This window comes from Dendronephthya gigantea, unplaced genomic scaffold (assembly GCF_004324835.1).
Source record: "Dendronephthya gigantea isolate DGI-Jeju-01 unplaced genomic scaffold, DenGig_1.0 000034F, whole genome shotgun sequence".
NCBI classification, from domain to species: Eukaryota; Metazoa; Cnidaria; class Anthozoa; order Malacalcyonacea; family Nephtheidae; genus Dendronephthya; species Dendronephthya gigantea.
In genome coordinates, this window is record NW_021163044.1 from 1,203,633 (window position 1) to 1,228,560 (window position 24,928).

The following is a 24,928-nucleotide window of genomic DNA, read 5'->3' on the forward strand; positions in this document are numbered from 1 at the left end:
GTTTCTCAGAATAGCCTTCGATAAAATAGCTGATGTTTTCGAGTTCCCTTGGCAACCATTATGATAGTTACCTACATTCTTTCAGTGGTCTCTTGTGAGTCAATTCTGTCATGGTTACCGCCGGTCGGTATAGCATATTATATTTATTGTACTTGAGGATTGACCTCCATATGATAACAAATGAACACATTTTTTGGGTGTAGTTGATGCCCGACGAAAGATTGTCTCTATTGCTACACTCTTGTGAAAATTGACGACGTTCTGGGCTGATAATACAACCGATTGATTGGGCGTGTACCAGGTGCTTTCAGGGTGATGCGTTTTGGCATATAATTTACCTATGGTGATAACTGGTATCACTTTCTTCTTAATTTTCAAATTAAACTGGCGACTGAAGAATGTGTCTGTCTTACCACACTTTTAATTAGCTTTGTTTTTACGCATAAAACCCGCGAGGAAAGACAAGGAGATCTGGACTGTTTGATTTCGGTTTGGAGAATGGAACATCTAAATAAGCAGTCATCAATTTGAATTAGCGTGGGTGAGATTGAGAAGTGAACTTGAAACTTCTGATATGCACGCTTTCGTTGTTTACTGAAATTTCAGTGTAACTCGTTGAGAAATCTGTCAATTGATAATAGATATATGTGCCATCTGTTGTTTGGCTTCGGGTTTTTGGAATGCAAGTTAATACGAAATTGGAAACCGTATAATTAAAGCGTTCAATACCTTCAATGCATGGTTTCATGTTTAACAGTTATGACTTTAACATGATTCTAATAGGGATTTTACGAGCTTATAAATAACCCGAGGTTAAAGAAAGATGAACTTACATAATAGGATTTAATAAAAAAACATGTCCTGAAACTAAATTTGTCTCTTTGGTCAGGTGTTACAAAAAAACAATTAAAAATGTTTTTGCGAAACACAAAAACTCGTAATGAGTCGGGGCTGTTTACATGAATCGTCCCACGGTTATATACACCAGAGATTAAAAGGATGAACTATATATTATCTCGCGTCTTTACGTTTGATCTTGAGTATAAAGCAGAATCATCTCCTAAACAGGCAGAGTTTACCCTACATGAGTGGAGCTTTTGAAATCCTATGTTAGTATTTTAGTCAGACTGTTGTTAATGCATTGTGTGATTTTGATTTGGTATAATTTTCGCTCAAAGCAAAGCACACAAATAACATGCGCACGCCGCCACTTAAATCGTCACGATTTTCGTCGATGAAAAAAAAGGTTCTCTTTGAATGAAAATATTTCTTCGCTTATATTAACAAATATGTTACTCAGTCTTACTTGTGTTCGGTATAAACGTGTAGATCACGAGTGACAGGGGGTGTGCATTTATTTAAAAGTTCAAGCTCGTGAAAAACAAAGAAATTTGAGGAGAAACAACCTCCTCGTTCAAAGAGACATAAGTACTTGTATGTCTGTCAACAACACTACAGCTTATGCAATCATCAACATAATTTAGACATCCCGACAGCTGAATATTTGTTCTTCTCACAATGGAAGGCCGGTTTCCTTGTTTCTACGTATACAAAATCTTGTCAAAATTGGATGAAAAGGTCTATTCAATCTTTTATCTAAATGCGAAAGTCAGTTTCCCCTTCTCAATTAAGTTTTTTTGAGAAAGCTTTTTGGTGTAAAAAAATATCTCCATTTTAGCAGACTGAGATTTTCGTAGCGAAGTTCGCTGAGGAATCATTCGATATATGCATGCACATAGAGAAAGTATATATATATATATATATATATATATATATATATATATATATTATATATATTATATATAATATATATATATATATCTTTACGTATCTTTTTTGGAGACGTACGTCATCCCAGTGTACGGTGACAACACTCGCCAAAGTGGGCGAAATCTAGTTGTAGAGGCAATGCATTGCCCGAGAGGTTAATTTGAAAGTGAAGAGAGCAGAATAGCGAAAACAATGGTTCCATGCAAGATGGCGCCGTCCGAACTTGAAACGGCGTACTTTGCCAAAAAGGTCAAAACAAAATGGAACCATATTTCTTCCAAGGACACGCAATAATATTTAAAGGAACGTTAATGCTTCGTCATTCCATAATCCAGAGACACAAACTGAACTAACATTTTCGCTTAATCGGCTTTTCGACTTTATTCAGTTGGGAAGCTATAGGCATATAGCCCGGCTTGTCTGCGGAATGCTGCATGTAAATGCAGTGAAACAAAAGAAGTTAAATTTAACACTCTCGTTTTTCGCCGTTATCCCCAACGGGGAGAGAACGATCCGCAAACTATATTTACTTGGCTATTCCTAGTGAAAAATCACTCCATATGATGATGCATTTATAAGTTGTTTATGTATCCTACATACGTATACGCTGCATCTGAACTCTAGGTCAAGGCCATCCGTCGGTATTCGCTCAGACAAACGGTATCAGTAGAAATGGATTTTTTTAACATGTCCCGATATACAACTAGACAGTTTCAAGTAATTTACGCAAAGCGGTGACTTCACAAAATTGAATATCGGATGACTGAGTTTTGGACGGTACGATATATGCTTTTGTCGGCTGTTCGTCATAGAAAGCCGCTTGTATACTTCTTATGATTGATCAAAGCGAGCATCCTAGCTCTTATGCCATTAGCTATATCATGAATATTTAAATCGGTATTATACATGGCGCATTGAACTCGAAATGTTGTGATGTCGTCTGGCGGGTTTTAAAAAACTATCTCGGTGTATATCTTCGACAGTGAAAGACGACATTGACAACGTACTTGTGTGATTTTGCTTTTTTCCGTCTCATTATGAATGTGAATCCGCAAGACGTGAACATTGCTGGATTGTGAAGTTTATACACGGGTTTAATTGCCGGATTATGATGGATATTCAACGAATTTACCTCTATTGATGAGCAGTTAAAAAGAATCTCAAGCAGGGAAAATATTGAGCAACTCGTTTGAGCGGAGGCTTTCATTGTATATTTCATGTTGCTAAGGTGGGGTTAGTAGAATTTACATAGATAGCTAGGCCTATGGCTATGTCAATCATATGACAGCGGCAGCGTATGCAATCCAGGACGAGTGTAGCTATTTCATCTGATCACCCTGATTCTTTTACCTCACTGTCGTGTTGCACGCATGCATGCATCGATTTATTGCAAGTCGTGTTCTATTATCCTCATTACGTGCTCTATTATCTTCAGTATCTTCGTGCTTGAATACCTACATCTTGTTCTTTACTACCTACACATCACGTGGTTAATTGCATTGCTCCGATTTTGCTTGATCTGACATGCGCAGAACATGCTCTCATGACAACACGACGCGCAGTCTACCAGTGTGCGCCCACTCTGGTTTTTGTCATGTCAATCGGAAAGGCACTCCACCGGCCGGTGCTTGTATGAAGAGACACAACATTTAGTGGTGTAATTAATATTTAAGGATTATTACCTGTTGTATATGTCTACAGTCGCGTTTCGGCGCGGTTTCATTTCATAAACAACTCAACTTGTTTTCATATGCGCAATAGTTTTATGTTTCATGCTTGGGTTTGGTTAGAAAATTATCCGGCAATAAAACAGTCGTGTTTGCTCCAAGTTAAAAAAAAAGGTTGTGGCTTTGTGAAGACAAAGCTTGTGTAATATCAACGAGCGATTATGATATTACAAGGCCGGATAACTTAGCGTTATGAAACTATCATATAAATGATATTATTCTGGTTCGTCTTTTTTTCATGCATATCTCATCATCCCATTCTGACTCCATTGAGCGGGTCTGGGCCTTAAACAAGTTGCAGTCTTTCAAAGTAACCAGGCTCTGAAGGAATCTCACAACAGCATTCGGCTGAATGAAACATGGCTGGCAGATAATGATATAGGGCTGAAAATAATTTTTGCATGAGTATTTTTTCAAAGCAATCTCTTATATACAAGCTATCAGTTAACGAAAGACCATTAAAAAAGTTGTATAGTTGGAGCATTTTTGATCAAAAATGTTTTAGTTGAAAGGCAATATCATGCATTTGCCGTTGTATAGAAGCAATTTCATACTTTTCTTCAGAGTCTTTTCTTAATATTTGCTACACCTATATGACAATATATATCATTGACCTAGTTAGACAGCCTAAATGGGGTATTACATTTTGCGGTAATTTCAATTGCTTAGCTGTGTGTCCAAGATTAATTATCCGGTATAATTATCCGGCAATGTTTATTACATGAAGAATTAGCGTAACTTAGCAATCATGGTCGACAGACACATTGTCTGAAAACTTGGCAAACTTTAAGGAGTCCTCAATGGATGAAGATCTGATGTTGGCTTTCCATACAAAGGTTTTCTCATTTTTATCTACAAATACATTGAATATTACAGTTGAGTAATTCAACTTGGAATATAGGAGGAACTAGCTATCTATGGTTAATATCCATAAGACCGAAAATACGCATGCATATATACAAATCATTTAGATCAATTGAAAATATATAACAGATTTCTTGTTGTTAAGCCTCTCAGGATTAGAGCCGGAAAACGTTGAACATTGTCAAATGCACTGGTGACGCGGCCAACTGTAAAATGTGCTATTTAAAGAGATGATGACATTAAGTTAGGATGGCGTGGATGTCGTAAAAATCAATCTTCTTCACCGTGCACACAGTTTCGCTGAGTGAATCACACATGCATAAACAGATATGGTTAAGACATACTAGAATGTAGATCGAGTTCACTTCGGACCACACGGGACTGTGACCGTAAATGAAGAATCATGACCGACTGGTTAAATCACTCACCATTCTACTGATTTATACAAATTGTACTTAAATGGAGACTCATAAAACATTGTGTCCCACTTCAGTCGCCAATTTTGCATATCATAACTATATATACGTTTCGTTAAAACACATGTTCCTCATTTTCATTATTGGTGTTCTTTACTGATTCCTTCTTATCACGGGTTTTATTACTGATTTGAAAGTCAATTCAGGTTTGGTTTTCTGCACTTTTTGACCTAGAAATAGCAACCGTAGATAATCCAATTCGGCGTTGAAGTGCTTATTCACTACCGATGATATACATATATAAAGTGGTTTGAGACAGTGCGGCTGAATGCGCACGAAACACGTTATTATATCGTCACTGTACTTCGTGGGCGACCTTAGTGCGATGGAGATTGTAAGCAGTTACAAAATAAACGAGAAAAAAATTAAACCACTTAGTTTTTTCCCTTGAAAGTGCGGGAATTGACTCGGTAGTGGCCACGAAGATGACGTCTAAAGGTAGATTACGACGTCATATTGATGCATTCCCAAGCAAAGAGCAAGGTTAAAATTTGAAAAAAAAAGTTGAAGGATGAAGCAGCCATCATTTTCTTATTCATGTTAGGTTCGTCAGTCCTAAGGTCATTTATCAATTTTCCTGAATTTAAAAGCCTACGTCCATCGTGTCAATAATTATACAAGTTATCAAGCACACATATAACGAACGTCGTTTTCTACACAAGTTCAAATTTGGGAATGAACTCTGTTTCATTATTGCCACCTCAAGAAGCCTGTCGAAGATATATATAACACTTACTGCTAAGGAGCTTGAGAATTGCATCCTTTTTCCCATAGCTAATTATAACAAAGATGGAATGATAAAGACATTCATTCATATACCTCATCAGTTTCTGCGCATGCATGCAGTAAATTCTGGTTAAACGACCTTATATACGCCCTTTAAGTTTCGTTCCCATGCAGGGATTAATCTTGGGTATAGTTTAATCATTTATCACCACAGAACAGCGGATGAAATGGTAAAATTTATGGGAGTTATACAGTTGTACCAGGAACTTTCTGGCTGCCTTACATCAGCTGGAGTTCATGTACTTATTCTGCAACTCAAAGTTTAGGGTTTTTTGTAATTCTGTGCGGCCAAATTAAGCAATGATATACATCTCTGCTATGTCCATACGCACATAATAACGTGCGTATACAGGTTACATGTAAAATAATGGTGATAAATATTGCATTTTATCACGGAACGAATCTTATTTATCGCTGCACAAATTGGTTATCACTGCACGAGAATGATCCTTGTTTGTTACATGAGTTTCGTGTGCACATTAACGTGTGGTCTGGTCAGCGCTGACGTAGAAAATTTCAGATAATCATGATGCTGAGAAGCCATGCAGTGCGCCTTGAAAGGCAGTTAATGCAATATTAGCTTGCATGGTCAGCGTTTGCACTGTACCTGCATAATTTTCTCCTCAGAACATCTTCAGTTGGTTTGCTGTTCAAGGACAACAGGTAGTAGCCAGTATTTAGTAATTCAACAGATGTGATAGCTTACATTTAAAACTTCACAGCCTATATCATTGCGTACAAACTACGACCTGCTTTTGATAGCAATCCGGTTGTAGTGAAAACAAGCTCCTAATTAATATGACACAACAAATTAGAAATGACTTCATCCTCAAAACCTGCTTTCTGGAATACGGATCAGAATCTTTAAAAGAACGGTGGTGGGACAACAACATTGTGTATAAAAAAAGCGCTTCGAAAATAGGGTGAATTGCGCATTGTAATACAACTTACAATCAAAATAAAAGTAAAATGGGCGTTTACACTTGCGGAGTGAAGAATAAACTTTCTATAATAACAATCAATCAATTGTTTGTTCAAAATTCATTCCTTATTCTATCTTTCTTTGACAAAGTGCCTGCGTGTGGGGACTAATATTTCGAATTCAATCGCGCAAAAGGAATGCGCTCTATTTCTACCGTTATACGGGTAAAAAGCTTTCAGCAGCTTCCTTGCAACTTGCGCTTGCTAAGTTTTTCAGTATATTTGTGGGAAAGTCATCAACACAAATAGGACATGGTTCGCTCTATCTGTATCATCCTCATTATCTATATTCATTTGTTGCATTCTGGACGTGTTTCAAGTGAAAAAACCGACTCCGTATCAGCAACGCGCAATGGATACAACAAGGTGTATTATCAATTGCAGATTAGAGGGCCTTTACCGTGAATCACATTCCGATCATATGGCCACTATTTGCAGTCCGCAATTGTTCGTCGATCGAAATCGAATCATAGTTTAAATCACTGAATTCCTTCATGCCAAGGATCATTCGCAACACTGGCATAACTGGGAGTTTTCAACTGCTTGAAATATTTAACTGATAAATCAATCTTTCATAGAAATATTGTGGTTTGAGTTATTTACCTTGACGAATACCGTTTTGAAAACGCGTCTCATTGACGGGAGGGCATGGGGGTAGATTTTTATCGAATTTGAGACATGTGTGCATTAGCTTAAATACGCAAGCTGTGTGAATAAATCGCGTGATGATATTCTGCGTGGTTTTTCATGTTTTTTTTCGAACCTGGTTGCGTTTAGTGACTTCGTAAGGGAAAATGAGGCGTAAGTCCAGGTACAAACCATCTGAAATGCAAGCAGAGAGTAGGAAAACGTTTTCTAAGTCTGTTGTAACGTTTGCATGGGCGCGTTTTTGCCAAACACCGCGGAACTGCCAAATACACTGGTATGTGAGGACACTAGTATGTGATCGTGAGGGGGAATTAGCCCAGTGAACTCAAGATATCTGGACGTTGACTTGGCCGCCATATTTGTAAGCTTGTAGCCTAGTTGTGTGCAAGCTGACATCACTTATACGCGGAAAACCTGGGAACGAGAATGACTATGTAACGTATATTTCACCTCGTGTTCTCGTGGTACACATGCACACAACTATGATGAGACTCTAGCTTTGTTTCCAGTCTCCTGATTTGTCGCTTCTTAGAATGCGCGCATAAATCACGCGAGGGCTTTCTTGGGCGGGGCCTTGGAATATGGATTGGGAACTTGTATAAAGCAGAGACTAATGGTAACACTTTTGCCAGTTTATTTTACGCAATTCTAATTCACTACCTAAATTTTGACTGTCACTGTGTTTGGTGAGTGTGCTAATAGTATAGATGAACGAAGGTAATTGTTGAATGGCAGAATACTTTATTTTCCCCAGCAAAGTCAGACATGTCCGAATTATGTTCAGCAATATTGTGGGACTAAATTAACGCACAGTGGCTCTCTAGATGATTATGTTAGCACTTGTGTTGAAAAAAGCTCATTCGCTGAAAATTCTAGTGCTTACTCGGGTTCCATAAGGTGGTACATTGTGGTACATGACAGTACAATACGCGGGATGAGTGTGCTACAACTAGGGTGATTTATGGGATGAGGCTGTAAAGGCTTCACGGATATAAATATATCACTGAAGATTGCACACAAGTTACACAGAGAAACGACACGATTTTTTCGAATCTTGGTTATTTGAAGACATTTTTCTATGTATGTACATACCATCCTACCTAATACTACAGATTTTCTTCGACGATTTGGTACAAAAATAGCAAAGTAATTGGAAGCATAATCTAAAATATATATTGGATTTATGAACTCGTCGATACGAACAAACCTGGAGCGCGCGTTTCACGGAGGAAACCAAAGATCGAGAATGCCATAATGGCGACTATTCATATTTGTCTACTATATATATATCATGGATCAGTGGCTTCATTTAGCTACCCATTGGATGGCACTAGATCTCCGATACTACAATTCAAAATTTGACCTCGAAACAACGGGAATGCTCAGGCGTATTCGTATCGATAGGATAACCAGTTTGATATGTTTCTGAACTGTTGCTCTTCTTTCTGCCTTTGTTATTTCCATGTTGTGATCGAATAACCGCAACAGGGTTGAGGAGGACTTTAGTTGCATATAAACCAGTACGGTTTTAATAAATTATCAAGGTTTATCGTTATGGAATGGTTATTATGAATTCTGCTGTGCCTACACGAGAAATTAATGCTAGATTGCGGAAAAAGATGTTTTGGAAAGTGATTTATGGAGTATCGCTGTAATAGGCTTCCTTATTCCACATCGTTGTGATTGGTTTTCCTATTTACGAGCACCAGGTGAAATACCATGTCACGCCAACCGCTCTGCCTCGCTATGCGTGTACCAACATTTTGGAAATATCAGAGTAAAAGTAGAACCGAATATTGGTCGACAATCATTACCTATACAGAATTTGGAAACCTACAATAGTCAAGGTACAGTAATGCAACGGACGCGGTTATTATGATCGCTTAATGCATTTGTCTATTCAGCATCATTGCTGTATTGTTTTTACCATACCAGGGCACGCACTACCTCCGTTCTCAATGGCACCGTTTCTATTCATCATGAAGACCATGCAAATGCACGACACCATCTTCTGTTGCCATGGTAATAATGACGCGTGTTGTTTCTATGACATTGATGAACATATACCGCTGGCGCTGCCCATCTGGGTGAGAACCTTATCTAGCCACTGTAGTGGACCGTTCAGATGAACTTCCACCCAACATGGGGTGCTAGTGATTGTCTGTCTTCGATACTCTGCGCCCCATCCTTTCACAAAACTCATCCTAATCATGCACATCTGTGTGAGACGGTAAACGGCTTCGAAGCCCTGGTTTACGGACTGCGACAATAATTGCGCGAATTCCTGATTATTGAATATCTTCAGGTTACACCCGGGCGGTATCTTGCATACAGTCGAGGGATGCCAGCCGTATCGACGATTACAATTAGGACTTTGAACGAATATACTACTATCACTCAGACACTCCGCAAAAACCTCACCACCGATGTAATATAATCGCACGCCTTTTCCAATATGGCGCCTCGTCGTTTCAACCTGCGGGTTTCTGTTGATGTTCGATAAGATACCCAGACAAAATCGGTCGGCACTCGATGGGTCTGTGAAGCCATCTACCGTAACACTTGGTGCTGAAGCGTTGAATGGTTCACCAACTCGGTAGTTCATTTCGTAATACGCAATTGCGCACCAATGCTGTGGTTCCTGGTACTGCACCGGCTGGGTTTCTGCTAAGAAATGAAAACAAGTTAAAGCCTTCCCGATCCCACAATTTATATCTCACATTTATTTATTTACACGATACAAATATCTGTATTAACGGTTCCAATTCCCAGGAATGAAAGCGACGATTACAACCCTTGCAGCGAGCTTGAAATTGCTCATGATGACGAGTGAAAAAGGGTTTTAAATGCCACAGATACAAAATTTTTCCAATCCGATAAAGGCGAAATTTAAGACGAAGTTCCCAGAAAGACGCTGATCATGTGATTTTAAACGTACGAAATTTTTCCAATCCGATAAAGGTGAAATTTAAGACGAAGTTCACTAGAAAGACGCTGAACATGTGATCTTAAACGTACGACGTGTCATTCAAACGTACGGGGTGTGTTCTTCTCACACAATCCGGTTTCCTCATTTACAAGCAACCACTTACCTAATGGCATTGCGGGCTCAGGCGATAGCTGACCTGATTCTAAAGAAAGAAAATTTAAGAGCACTTTAATGCCTGAATGAAAAATCCCTGGAACAATGCTACCATTATGCATAATATTTAATCCACAGGCACTTTGCCAAAAAAATTGGGAGAATTGGACGACGGTTTCACAGGCAATCCATATATATTGACTCGTTCTCCTTGCTTATAAATTATTCTGCTAATTCTTAACTGAATTGAACTCTTCTGTCTCTTGTCTTGCAATTTCTAATTCCTTACCTTGTGGCATTCCTACAACACTAGAATCTTCTGACATCCCATCATCTGACATATATGGCATTAAAGACGTATCTGATTCGAAGAAAAAAGTATTAACGATTGTTATCTTACCACAACGAACTGTGGATTTTGTAAATACAGTGTACTTAGACAAAACTATGATGTAAAATCCACACCTTGTTATTAATGAACCCTTAATCCAAACCTCCTGTTTTTATTTAACCCTTCATCCAAATTTCGCATTAGCTATCTCCCACCATGTCATTCTAGTCTTATTGTATTGTTTGTACCGTTATCTATCTTTCCTACAATATCCTGACTTCTTCCCTCTCCTATATTCTACAAGTAGACAATGTCTAAAGACATCTACTGGAGTCCTAAATTTGGAGAACCTCATTCAATCTGCAAAAGAAGTGCTTTAGCCAAACTAGATTTTTAAATACTCGCTCGTCTCACAAGATACCTTTAAAGGTTTTTTTACAACCAATCTTTAAAGGTGTTTTTACAACGCACATGCTAACTTCCATGCAACTCTCATGGAACTCAAGAGTCAAGACCATGGATAAACTCGCATGCAACCTAATTTGATTTAGAGAATGCACATAAAACGTGACATATCTAGAAAGCACAAAGTATGGCTCTATATTATCCCCTGTCCATCATCCATTTTTGTCATCTTTGAAAACGTTTATCCTAAATCTGCTTCCTACAACTGTATTTTAACAAAAAGACTTGCATTGGTTTCTTGTTACTTACCTGGGGAATATGGAGTCATCATTGGTGGCTCTGCTGTTGGAAAATCCTCGTTCATAGGATTGATATACTCATCAAGTTTCGGATATGAGGGACGTGGTTCCGTTGGATGGATAGGAACTAAAACTGGAGCCAATGCTGAAGAGAAAGAATGATAAATTTTTAGGCGGAGAGGTTGAGTGGAAAAGAATACGCCAATAGGCAGAACCGCTTGTGGAAACAGTTTTATTGTGTCTCCGACAGGACCAGATTTGTACTTGTCAAAAGGAAAAAAAAGAATTGGAAATTTATAGTTTTAGACAAGGAGGACGGATGAACGAAAGACAAAACAACTCTGAGTAGAGAACGCAAAGAAAAAATCTAAATGGATTGGTTTACCACATCAGATATTGTCAACCATCGTAAATGATAATTTCAAGATGCTCGCCACAGAACAAGCTCGTGTGCTTTTGGTGTAACGAGGAAATTCTTTCTAATTCTGTTTAGACTGTAGTACTTATTGTATATGGGTCTGTTCACACGACCCAATTTTGTTGGACCCAATTCTCCGTTTCAGGTATGAATTGTAGTCTTTAATTGATAAAGCAGACTATGAAATATCCGTCAGGAGTGAATTGAATGAAAATTGGATCATGTGAACCCAACGTTGAAGTTAGGATTGTTTGGTGATACTGTGTAAAGATGTCATGCATATTCTGAATCTGGATTATTGGATGTGTGTTGTTTAAAGATTATGCGCATTCTTCCTGTCAGATTTTTTTTAGTATCTGTTGCATTTTTAAAAATTTCGTAGAGGATAAGCCCCAAATTCCAGGAAATAACTTTCAATATTTTAAGTAGATTACAACAATAATTCAGGAGTTCTGTATCAGGATATACTATCAACACTTGCCACCCTCTTTGGCAACTTCTATGATATTAAACTTGGGTGGGAAATTAATTGTTGCGAATGTACAATACATAAAATTTGTGATCATTTTTGGGTTGTTAACTAGTTGTGGTAAATCGTTGGAGAGAAACTAAGTTGTGTCAACACTAATCACATTTAAGGCAATGCACCAAGATACTTATGCAGCATATTAAGGACACTGCTGGTGAACAATTGGTTATGTTTAGCTCATTTAAAATCACCCATTAAATGCAATTTCAGTTAGGTATGAGCAATTGTTACTCCTTTGCCAAGGGTCTCAACATATAAATTAAAATATATATTAGTCTTTCATTCTCAAAGTATCATTTCTTCACAAGTACTTTAGGCATGTATAAAAATGTAATTGCGTTCTTGAGGGTTTCCTACATAATTGACGTCATCACCTTCACTAACATACTCATATGGAGAGCCCCCTTGTGCATGTTATTTAGTCCCACAACACTTGCTGAGTACGATTTGGACACGTGACATTGCTGTGGGAAAGGGAATAATCAACAATTGCCTTCGTTGAACTTTAGTATAACCATACTCATTAACAGAAACCAAACATCTTTATAAGCTTGGCTCACACCTGACAAGTTGCATGATTTGGACACTGGGATTAACAAGTCTTTGACATACTTCAATTCCTCAATGTTTTTTCAGGAAAGAGTTCAAAATACCAAAGCAAAAGTCAATCCAATTTCAGACAGACTAAGGTGGATTAAGTTTGTTTCCATGAGGATAAGAAAATAAAACCTTCAACCAAACTAATCTACTTTGAGAAAAGAATCTTTGTTGAAAAAATCATTAAATTCCCCCCCAACAAAATTTATCTGAACAGGGATCTAAACCAATTTTGGGAGGTGTTCACCAATTACACACTGTAATGATTTACTAGAGTTCCTGTGGTGAATGGGATAACACTCCCACAGAGCAGATGGTGGGCAACATGGAGTTATCAGATGAGTGAATTTGTTCATCGGTGATAAATGAAGTGTTAGAGACAGTGTTTGCTTCGAAACTCTATATTACTTATATTAATTTACTTCTGAATTCTGTAATTTTAATATTGAATCCGAGTTCAACAAGTCGCAGGTATTGAGAGTTTATCTAAGCTGACAATAAGTCTTAATTAAGTATAAGTGACATATCTGGCAGAACTATACTGAAATTCACCAAAAACAAGTGTTTCCCAATGGATTTACAAAAGACTGTTAATCACAGTTGTGTGATTGTATTTGAATATCTTCTGTGGTCAGCAAATACACTGCACTTCATCACATTATTTCATCTCTCAGACATTCACACAGTACACCCACAAGTCCTTAATCCTTCAAAATTCTGGCACAGAATTTCTGCCAAATTTTTTAAATAAATTTGCCAGCACTTTCCCTATAAATTTGCCCAGATATTAAAGTCCTGTGCATGAACATGACATCTCCTTATATCCGACTTTCAAAGGGGGAAATACTAAGGGAAAACAAGCAATTTATAGAGTGCCACTCCAAACTATTTTGAGTGTTTGTAACGAACGTCGAACGTTCGAGAAGTCATGAATGCGGTTGAAAATCCGTGCCTTTTCCTTTGTAAATAATTCCTCCGAATGCGTATTAATTGCATTCACATGGAACGAATTTAGGTGGCTATTGTTGACGCAATTTTTTGTCCTGTGAATTGGATGCGAATGTCATGAGGAAATACCGGCCTCCGACATTTTGTATAATTTATTAAATGACTTTCAAATCAAACATATCGGTGTATTTGCCATTTTCCAGGAAGCCGGGGTTTGTGTGCTCGCGATTCGAACGAACTATATTGTTGTGTCATTCGACCCATGGCTCCGAATAAATATTTTTGAAAAGGAAATAGAAGCCGTATTATTGTGTACATACAATATATGTAGCCTCATTTGACCACCAACATTGTTATGCGTGACTCGTGCACTTCACAAATACTTTGAAATGTATCAATCCATTCAAAACCCGGCAATTTCTATTCTAATTAACGTTCGATATCCTTTAATAATTTGATACACTTTAGCACGCGGCAATGATGCAAAACTGCGGTGATTTGGTTGTAAATAATCCGGAGAATCGAACGCGTTTACCACATGCATGAAAGAACAACAACATACATGTAGTAGGATATAAAACAACATAACAAAATGAATCCCCCCTTCGCTCGTGTAACTCTTACAAACAAAAACACCGCGAACATGCTTCGGACTTCGATACACGTTGTCAAAGGTCCGTTGAAATGTGACATGGGCGAGAAATTGAGGGCGCCAGTTCTGTATGATAGCAGCAATTGGCTTGCATGTAGTACAAACGACTAATGTGTGTATCAACAATTACGAGTTGTATATATAAAGCTTTCGTATTCATGCGTTCAAATATACCTGGCGTCTCCACACGTTGATAGTGAAACGGGTTGACACACACTTCGTCCTTTTTTAGACTAAAAGCAAACTCGCAGCAGTCCACAGGCCGCAGTTCGTGATGACTTTGAAGGTCAGGCCAGCGCCATAGTCGACAGTATATAACATGTGGCAATCCTTTGCGATGCGATACTTGTAGCCGGCCGTCTAAACTTCGCGGAATTGTCACGCATTTTGTAGGTAGACCTGGGTTGGTTATAGCACGTTCAAGCTCTTCCAAACCTCCGGTCTTCTTCAACTTTTTAACCAAACTCTTGACCGCTTTCTCGGCCCACTTGTCTTCGTCGTTTTCCTCGCCTTTCTTCCAGCCCAAAAGTCGTTTTACTATCGGCGGTGTAAAAGGCAACAACGAAGTCATTGCTTCGCCTAAAGTCTCACGCTATCCACTCCGTTTAAACAATGGTATAAAATGTGACTAGTTTTCGTTATATCCCAAGGGAATAGCTTGTCTAATTCGTACGCTCTCACAACTTTACTTTGCTTGCCATGATTGACAAGTACGCATTGTCTTTGCCCCTTGATGAGGATCATGTGATGCGATTCAGCGCCTCCCATTGGCCTGCAACAATCGGGTTTTTCATGTAGACCAAACAGACGTCATGAGATGCGGACGATCAAAGGGGAAGACCGGGACATGATTGGCTGCCTCTTGCCTATCTTTTCCGTTTGCTATTGAATTACGGTTTCCTGTTAGATTAATGTTCACGGAGGTACACGCAAACCGACATTAATAAATCTCATCTCTTTTTTAAAAAGATTGTAGCACCCAAAGCTGAATTGTACTTGCTGCGTATTAGAACTGCTCGTGCAAATGCACCATGGTAACTGAACTTCTGATGATGCAATATCTCTATCCAAGAGCTATCTAAGTAAAGAGCTATATAGTATCTCTGTTGCTAGTGTTCGAAGTAACAGTGTTCAGATCTTCGTGTTTTCCACGAGAATAATCGAACAGTAAAAAGAAGGCGATCTTCTGTTTTTTGTGGCTGCCATTTCTCAAAGTTTGAGGTGATTAACTAGACAGGTCGCTTCCTCAAACTTTGAGGTTTTAAAACTAGACACTCCCTTTACGGCCTGCTGTGATTTGCTTCAACTGAAACACAAGCCAGGCGCATGAGACATAATTTTAGACATAAAATCGCAAAAAAAGACACTGGAGTGATTTATGCCCTCCTTTAACATTGGTTTTGGCAAATACCAACTATTTAAACCGTAAAAAACCCAGTGATATATAATCCATTTCAACATCACAATGAATTATCTTTTCATTGTGTGGTCGAATCAACAATGTCAGCGCAAGAGAGGGATTTTATGCTAAAAAGATTAGAGGAAATATATGCGCAACTTTTCTGACGCTGGTTTTCGTCAACGGAATTCATCGTGCCATCATAATCATAAGCTGCGCAAAATCCCTTGGCCGCCAAAAAATTTCGATGATTTAGACAGAATGGGTTCTGCGAATCGAACACGTGATAATCACGATGCTAAAACCAACCTTTTTTATTTCGCAAGACACATCATTGATAATTTTATCATAAAAATCCCATTAGATGAAAAAAGTCAAAGACAGTGCATTTGACCTTTCCATTTATTTTATTCACACGGACAAGTTCATAGATGCAGCATATGTATTTATCTAGTGAAGTAATTACAATGGCTTTGTAACGATTTACGTATATTCTTTGTGAAACAAAAATAACTGTTCTTATGTCACGCGGAAGACAGGCAAGGTTATCGCAAGATCAATCCTCTTTAATTCTTCTTCATCAGACCGCCCACTATCCATCTCATGCAGACAACGGGAGTTTTTTTTTGGTACGCAAATTATCGATACTTAGAGTTCCAGTTATTAAATCATCGCTAATCAAAAATAATTATTGGCACACATTTCACTTGCGCGCATTGCATTGTAATTGTCACCGTCACAACGCACGCCGGCTTCGTCGAACAGCATTGAGCCGTAAGAAATGGTGATTTATCAATTGACTTTCTGACCACTCCTAGTGTTAAGTATACTAAAGTGTTTATGATTAAACCGCGTTGTTTTAAAGACTATTAAAGTTGTGGAATGCTAGCCCTAACATTACGTATACGCTACATTTGATCGGATTTTTTTACCGATGACACAACATCCTGACACCATTTAACCATTTATTCGGTATTATGTTTAGTACTTATGACGTAATCAACGGTTTGCCATCAAAATCTACATTTTCGTACGAGCGTCTTTCACCTCGTGATGGCGAAGACAAGTTTTGGCTCGGGTTTTCATTGTTCCTGTTCTCATTTTTCCGTTTCAGGTAAGGGGATTGGGGCACGGAGTAGTGTTCAGTCTTTGCTTTAACCGGCAAGGAATTCTGGTATATTTCATTTTTCTCCGGTCTCGGTGGTACATCATACGTCTCCTCTCCCTCTGTCAACATTCCATCTTGTTTTATAAGTGGTATCTTCATCAATCCAGGAGGGACATCATACGTTTCTTGAGGTTCATCAGGGTATTCGTTTGATTTAGGAGGTACATCGTAGGTCTCTTCGGGTTCATCTCCTTGTTTAGGGGGGACGTCATACGTTTCTTCTGATCCATCAGCAGGTGCTTTTGGTGGTACATCGTATGTTTCCTGGGAATCCGCATCGTAACCTTTGCGAGGTACCGGTGGGACCGAATATGTTTCCTCATCTTCGAGCTTTGGAGGGACATCGTAGGTTTCCCCGGAATCGTTAGGGTCATTAACATCATACGGGTCCACATTCCCATATATTGGTGCGGATTCCTCATCATCCACATCAACATTACTGTATATGGGCGCTGATTCAAAATTTCCATATATGGGTGCTGAATCGTCATCCTTTCCATATGAGATTTCTGGAGGTGTGAAATCATGCACTGCCCGAAGGCCCTCACTCCGATTCCGCTCGTCTGCAGGTACATCGTTGACAGATTTAGGTAATGTAACGAACCCATCATAGCCGGCTTTTTTAGCAGTCTCAGACTGAGCTTTATTACAGGGAGGTTTAGAATAGTGGCTACTGGGTGCCATTGTGATTGGCTGAGGCGATAGTCTCTCCACGTTGATTGGCTGTTCATCATCACGATTGCAACTTTGGTTGGTGTAACTGGGTAATCTGTCCTCGGCCATTTTGGAAGAGTTCGAGAGCGAACGAGCTGAAAAAAAAAAGTATGAGGATTACTGAATTTAAAGATAACAGTTTGATAATATTTTCATCTGAGTTATTTGGACTAGAATGAGCTAGCAATTGCCAATTGCCAATTGTAATCCGCGTTTAACCCGTTCATCATTTAAATCTAGAGCTAAGCTGAGATTGAAAGGAAGTCCTTTAGGCTCTGACTCACTCATCGCAAAAAATAACTCAAGTAATTTCGTCCAATCACAATGCTTGACAGTTTATTTTAATTCGACGCAAACACTCGCAACGAGTTTGCGAGTTGATCTTGCGATGAGTGGATTATTTGGTTTCAAATCCTGGAAGAGACTTTAGCGATGAGTGGATTATTTGCTTCCAAATCCTGCTGGCTAATATTTAATATTTCCGGCTTACCTTTGAAATTTTCAAGAATTTGTTCCTCCTTCGCCTCAAAGCGTTGTCCAAAGTCATCCAGCGAACACAACTCGTTGATGATCTCAGGGAACAAAATGCGTTTCTCTGGATCGGCATCCCAGCATTTCAACATGATGTCATACACAGGCCTCGGGCAAATATCAGGCTTTTCAAGGAGAACACCCTGGAGAGAAATATGCAACAATTCATTGACGATGAATGAAATGCAACTACAATCATGACATTTGATTAACCGATCTCGCATGTCATCTCTCTTTCAATCCTAATGACGATTTACCAGACTCACGAGAGATGATGAAGAATACAATATTTCGTATTCTCGTTTCTCCAATTACTAATGAGATGGATTTACCGAGATCGAGTAGAAATTCGTGTATTCGGCAATTATAATTATTTTGATTTGCTTGTGCGTTTACAGTCGAGTATAAATATCTGAAGCAGCTCTTCTTGAATATTCGAACAAGCATATATCTTAATATAGGCTTAATATCCCTTCGTGTTTCTAAAGTCGGTGTTTCTACCCCCACCCAACGGCTGGCGTGTGCTCTCCTTATCCGTAGAAAAGCCAACTGGATAGTGGTGGACTCATTCCTAAACCATTTCCAGTTTTGTCTCTACTGAATGAAATAGCGGCGATATTAATACCATAGCCCAGTGACCTTACCTCCAGAATCAACTCCATGGCTTTATTATTATCATGGTCATTGTATGGTAGCATCGCAAACGTAAAAACCTCCCAGAGTAGAACACCATACGAGTAGACATCGGAATACGTCGTGAACTTCCCGTCAACGAACGCCTCCGGAGGAAGCCAACGAACAGGGAGCATTCTTGTCTTGTCCATCTAAATCAAAGAAACTAGCAGCGTTAGTGAAACTAGACGTTGGAACCTCCTTATAGTTACACCATCAACTCACTCTGTAGTATTCGGAAACATAGACGTCACGTGATAATCCAAAGTCGCTGATTTTCACCACCAGTCCTCTACCAACGAGACAGTTCCGCGCAGCTAAATCTCTATGTACACAGCGTATCGACGATATGTACTTCATTCCTGAGGCGACTTGCACTGCTATTGCCAGCTGGTCTGTGACCGTTATCTTTGGGTACGCAGAGTTTGCGTCTTCTGCGAATTCATCACAATTTCTTAGAAAACTCGCCAGATCACCAAATTCTACGAATTCGAATATCATGCAGTATGGTTCGCCAGTCAAGGATACACCAATCTAAACAAACACTCGAATTGCGGTTAAAATGAACAAAATATTTTTACTTTCGCAAGGTTCATATTTGAAATTAAATATTAATTTAGGGCAGGTTGAGAGTTGGTCGGGATTGCATGCATCAAGAAAATCTTTAGCTTTACCAATTTGACAACATTTGGATGACTAAACGTCGACATAATATTGACTTCTTGACAGAATTCCTTGATGGCTTCTTGTGAAGATCCCTCTCTCAATGTTTTCACGGCAACAATACTAGATGTTTCACCGTCAATGTCCTCAATCACTTTGCCTTGAAAAACTAAGCCATATTGACCAGAGCCGAGATCTTTCAAGTACTCTGTACCAGGAAAAAAAATAAGTAGGGCTTTTTGAGAACAATGCAAGTAAATGAGGAAACATAATTGAGGGGGAGTGAAAAGTATAACTTCAGACTATCTCAGCTGAGTTACGTGACACGTGTCTCAAATTTCCTTTTCATAATCTATCGTGACTGTTTAATCTCGTTGTCGACGAGAACTTTTCCTTGTTTGCCAAGTCTGATTTCATACGAATCTTGCATTATTTTATCCCTTAGAAGTCCTTTCAGAGGTCGTATGAAGTTTAAAAAGACTTCTCTTACCAATATCATCCACAGGAATTTCCAGCACGCCTCTCGACTTGCATATATCGACAAGTTCGACCAATTCTGAAGGTGCTACTTTCCATTCCCGAATACGATCTCTCATTGAAACGACATTTGATAGTCTATCCTTGTTCACTCCAGTTTCTTCTTTGCCAGGTTCGTACAGAATTGAGTTCAGTCTTGCTTTCTTAGTCATGCGTCGATGGTGAATGGCGCAGAGAACGAGAATAAACACGGATAGTGGAACGAGAACAGCGATCGTGATGATCACGCCCTTGTCTAACTCCTTGGTTTTGCTCATCTTTGGAGGAATTTCTAGCAAGGAAATGTACACGATTTAGCGAACTGTGTATTTGAACTCAGACGATCTGTGTTTTCCGGTCAACAGTGAGGACCAATATGCCTGACAGGTTGAATTCACTTAACTTTGCATAATAAGTTGTCGTGTGTTGTGAATGTCACTTTTATTTCAGGCTCGGCGCTCTGGTTGCATACAGGGCTGTACAAGCTGCGGGGGGGGGGGGGCGCACGGAAGAGGAGAGTTCAAGGGGGGGAGCAAGAAAGGGGGCTTCCCCCCTCCCTTCCCCCGTATAGACACAATCACTTAGAATAAGCGTTTTAGAAAGGTTGTGAAGATGTTTATATGTACATACGTTAGTGCAATCTAGCTCTGCGTGATCAGCTTCAATAGTAAAGGCTGACATTTTATTGCATTAACTTTACCTCGCTTTATATTTTATGTAACGAACAGCCTTGCAGACTGTGTCCAAGCTGTAATACGAAATTATTTCTTTTTTACAACATGCACTTTGTTTTTTACAACATGCACATTCACAACGTGGGCTGAATGAATGTAGATCTTCAATACTGAACGCTAAGGTAGTTATGACTTATGACTATTACATTAATACAGTATTATAATATTTGTAACATATCCTTTGGATCAGATTACTGAAGACGGACTACAATGAGAGTTAGATTTTCTTTCATCAGGAATTGCACTAATTGTAGCCTCTCTACTGCCGTGTTTACAAAGTCAGGTTTGGGCTTGTTCCGGGCGTAACGCGATCTTATCGATTCTTTTTTCAATATCAACACTTACTAATAAATGGCAGATGTCTGCATGAGTCGTTTCCAAAATCCTCCTTAGAACTTTTGAAATCTTTGCAGCTGTCGAAACGGAATATTTTCGCCGGTAGCTTGTTTTGAAGGAGAGCTTTGCCAGCTCCAACAATCTGAGGAAGTCAAAGGTTGATGTCGAGTTAAGGATAAGCTTTGATGAGGAAACACGATCCTAATTCATGTTCCTGAAAAGGACTTCCTTATTGAGCACCTTGGCTGATAATCTGATAATTCAACTATTCTTTTCTTGATTGGAATTTTGTTTTTAATTTCAGAATTCCTATGACCTGCTAAGGGTATATTTTGTTTCTAAGACAAAGGCTTGCATCAGTTCTTTTGAACAAGGAAGTACAGCGCTGATGTTGTTGCTCCGGTACGAAATAATGAGAGATGTTCATATTTGGAAAGGCACTCAACTTGCGTTTTCCGGAGTATATTGCCAAAGATAAACTACACCGAAACAGGCCGTGTGTGTTTATCAAAGAACAACAATTGGTCAACTGCATGAACCTGGCTAAAAATTTAGACTCTGCTACAAAAATTGGATTTTCCGCAGTTCAAAAGTCAATATTGCCTCATGCTGCGTTGCCTGAACTAACTAAACATTCTGATCATTGTTGCACGGGTGCTTACTCCACCGCTCTCGGGTAAGGAGCAAGGAGAAGGGAAGACTATATGTCTCCCCCGTCTCCACTATTAAATAAATAAAACCACTCACTAAACACATGAAACGCAGGCTTGCTGTACAAGAATAGTCTTTAGTGAATGTGACTCACCAGGCTGATGTCACCACCACAGATCTCAAAAAGGTAGTTGCAGTCTTCACGACAATAATCTAGTTTTTTATGCTCCATTGAGCAATATGGAAACAGAAAGAAACAGATTGTTTGATTCACGATCGCTTCACAAGTCTTATCTGGTTTTGTTTTGTACGTTTTCCCAGAAAAGTCCAGAAATCGAATCGCAATATTTTCCGTGGCGTTGAAACCAAGAGTCGTGTTAATAAAGCGATGCTCTGTGGAGTTTAGGAAATATGAATTACATGCTCCATGGTAATGGATGCATTCTTTCGTAGGCGAATGCGTCCTAAAAAGACAGTTGAAAATCCTCTTTCAGATTGAATGGACAACTGCTACTACAAGAATACACTCCTACCAAAGTGTAAAATATCAGTAGTCAAAAGATGTGTCGTGCAGAATGCTAAAATAATCAGATTTTGAATTTTTCACTTACGTGGCGACTTGGGTTTTTTGTAAACCTAAAACGGAAGAAAAAAATTCTAACCATCAACTCTAAATGATCTAAAACCACTTTATAAACCGTCTGATTGAGGTGGAGATCTATTATCTGCTACCTAGATCAATGGTGGAGATCTGTTATCAATTCTAGATCTCCATATAACTGGTTGAAAAAAGTCTCCAAAAAAAGATAACCTCAGAAAGGAATTTGAAAATTTCTTCAGAGAAGCTGTGCGTTTGATGACAACTGACATAGAAAGGTTTATTGTTTCTTGTGTTGAAATAACAAAAAAACACTTCCCTATTATAACGCCATCTCAATTAATCCTCTGTCAATATTTTGATATAAAAACGGCGACAAATTAAACGACCACGTAAAAGTTGTGTTGCGAGATGTCAACAAAGTAAACATTGATGCAATGTTAAGTGTTCCTGGGGCACCTCTGAAACGAAACACCTTAAGATCTCACGCAGATCTGACATGTTTAGACCACTCTGTGAGAATTTCGCACAAGTTTTCCTGCGATTGATTGAGAAAACGAAATTACGAAAACTACCAAACATACAATAGTGCATGGTACTGGAGTGGATCGTTTCGTTTGCATTGTGAGACCCTAATTTGTGTAAACTATGATGTCTACCAAGGTACTTTTAATTTGTGGATTTTCCTTTATCAAAAAGGCATGTCTGATTGCAATATAGCTAAGTCGATTATGAAGATAGCCATGGACTCTAAAACTTGCGGGACAGGACACGTTCTAACTTCCTTATTAGAAATTTGATCAAGGCTAATAAAAAACAGGAATGTTTTTTAAAATTTTGACTCGAAAGTACATGGACTTTGGAACAGCCGAACAGCTACCTTTATACAATAATTAAAGACACGTGTTAGAAATTATACAACTAAATCTAACCATGTTAATTAAATAAATAAAAGCGAAGGATATGATGGTATATACGGTCATTACACGCACGCAACGCGCATGAATCGTTTGAAAGGTATACGAAATTAACCGGTTATATTTTGTGCAGGGTTGAACGTTCAGGATCCTGTAATAGGTTTGATCGCCAAATTCATGTAATTTAGATTTCACGTAATTTAGAATAATAGCAACGGGATACCAAATATTTAAGAAATTTAAAGCGAGGTGAAGTTACTGGTTTCACTTTTGATTGGAACTTCAACTTGCCCTGCGCGCAGACTCGCAACAGTATACGATGAAAATATTTATCCTGGAATTGGGTGACATTAATCAAAATGCCAAAGAAACATTTGGCTGCGTAAATTAGGACATGAATGTCCACTTAATCACAAAGGACGAAGCGGTTTTGCCCTCTTGTCGATTAGTATTTCTATTGCCTTCATTTGTGTTTTGCTCAGGAACGTAGCAAGAATTGCAACATGACATCTCAAGGTCAAAATGAACCAACACCTTTGAGCGATAACAGCGGGTTTAATATGTGATTTGATAAACCAGATAAACAGATATGTAGGGTATGGTCAAGATACATTATACATGATATAAACAACTACACCAAAAACAAAAGCATTCTGCCAATAGGACACTGCGTCGTCTTTTCAGTCCTTGCTTTTGAAATTATGTTTGCTTTTTGCAAAATGGACGTTTTGTTAGTTTGTGTACTTAAGTCTCGTGATGATTTCATTAAAAAAAAGGCTCATCGGGTTGGTTAAATCAGTTCTAAACGTTTCTCGTATAAATGGATTATTTGGCACCACCTTCTCAAAGTCGCAAACTGCATTTTGAATTTAATACGCGTTCGTTCTGATCATTTTGGCCACTTTGACCATTTGTAAACATTCATATTAGGTGTATAATCCCTAATCTTAAAAAATATGAGACATTATTAGACCTTTTACATACCTACGATTATGTAAAGCAACAAGATAGTCAACCAAGGCTTGTAGGATGATCCCATGCTAAACCGGCTGAACGCCATGACTTCAGTACTCCTCTCGCGGCTTTAAAAGAGGTGTACTTTAGACCTTAGCATAATCTCTTCATGAAGGCGGCAATAAACAACTTGATAATGTGCTCAATACGGAAGTGCACATCGACAGCGCTATGGCAAGTGTTACTTTGAATACTATCCGCGCTGCGGGATATCACGGTAGTTAGAGGTGTGTGTGTATACTTGTGACTTTTTGCCTGAGCGGGAATTTCAACCAGGGAACCTGCGACTAAGGTACGCGGGGTAAATCGCAGCAAGGGGTTGGCAGATGCAGTAGACGCGAAAAACCCTCTTTTGTCCTAAAAAGTGTTCTGTAAAAAATATGCGGTCTTACATAATTATGGCAGAGTGCCACGACATTCTTCACCAATATTTCGTCTAAGGAATTAAGCTTGTAGGTACACCACGTAATTATATAATACTGCATATTTACGTGATGTACCT

At 38.8% G+C, this 24,928-nt stretch overlaps 2 protein-coding genes and 1 long non-coding RNA gene across 5 annotated transcripts in view; 1 reads left to right on the top strand and 2 right to left on the bottom strand.

Annotated features, from left to right (window-relative positions):
- The window catches only part of LOC114525392, a 50,366-nt gene that overhangs the window by 22,781 nt on the left and 2,657 nt on the right, over positions 1 to 24,928 (top strand). The gene's annotated exons all lie outside the window — the stretch shown is intronic.
- Positions 8,280 to 15,227, bottom strand: LOC114525388 (mothers against decapentaplegic homolog 3-like). 2 transcript variants are annotated; one of them, XM_028546715.1, is made up of 5 exons: positions 14,688 to 15,227; positions 11,380 to 11,514; positions 10,624 to 10,695; positions 10,345 to 10,383; positions 8,280 to 9,916 (listed from the first exon to the last, which is right to left on the bottom strand). In XM_028546715.1, the coding sequence occupies exons 1-5, from the start codon at positions 15,082 to 15,084 to the stop codon at positions 9,297 to 9,299; spliced, it is 1,263 nt and encodes a 420-aa protein (XP_028402516.1). In that variant the 5' UTR covers positions 15,085 to 15,227; the 3' UTR covers positions 8,280 to 9,296. The 2 variants fall into 2 exon arrangements, with proteins under 2 accessions (XP_028402516.1, XP_028402515.1); XM_028546714.1 differs by having other exon boundaries at positions 8,280 to 9,919.
- LOC114525387 (vascular endothelial growth factor receptor 2-like) lies at positions 16,337 to 24,551 on the bottom strand. The gene is made up of 10 exons (XM_028546713.1): positions 24,397 to 24,551; positions 22,509 to 22,533; positions 22,052 to 22,361; positions 21,256 to 21,388; positions 20,151 to 20,468; positions 19,672 to 19,868; positions 19,223 to 19,531; positions 18,970 to 19,149; positions 18,285 to 18,468; positions 16,337 to 17,889 (listed from the first exon to the last, which is right to left on the bottom strand). Exons 1-10 carry the CDS (start codon positions 24,470 to 24,472, stop codon positions 16,901 to 16,903), a joined length of 2,721 nt encoding a protein of 906 aa, XP_028402514.1. The 5' UTR covers positions 24,473 to 24,551; the 3' UTR covers positions 16,337 to 16,900.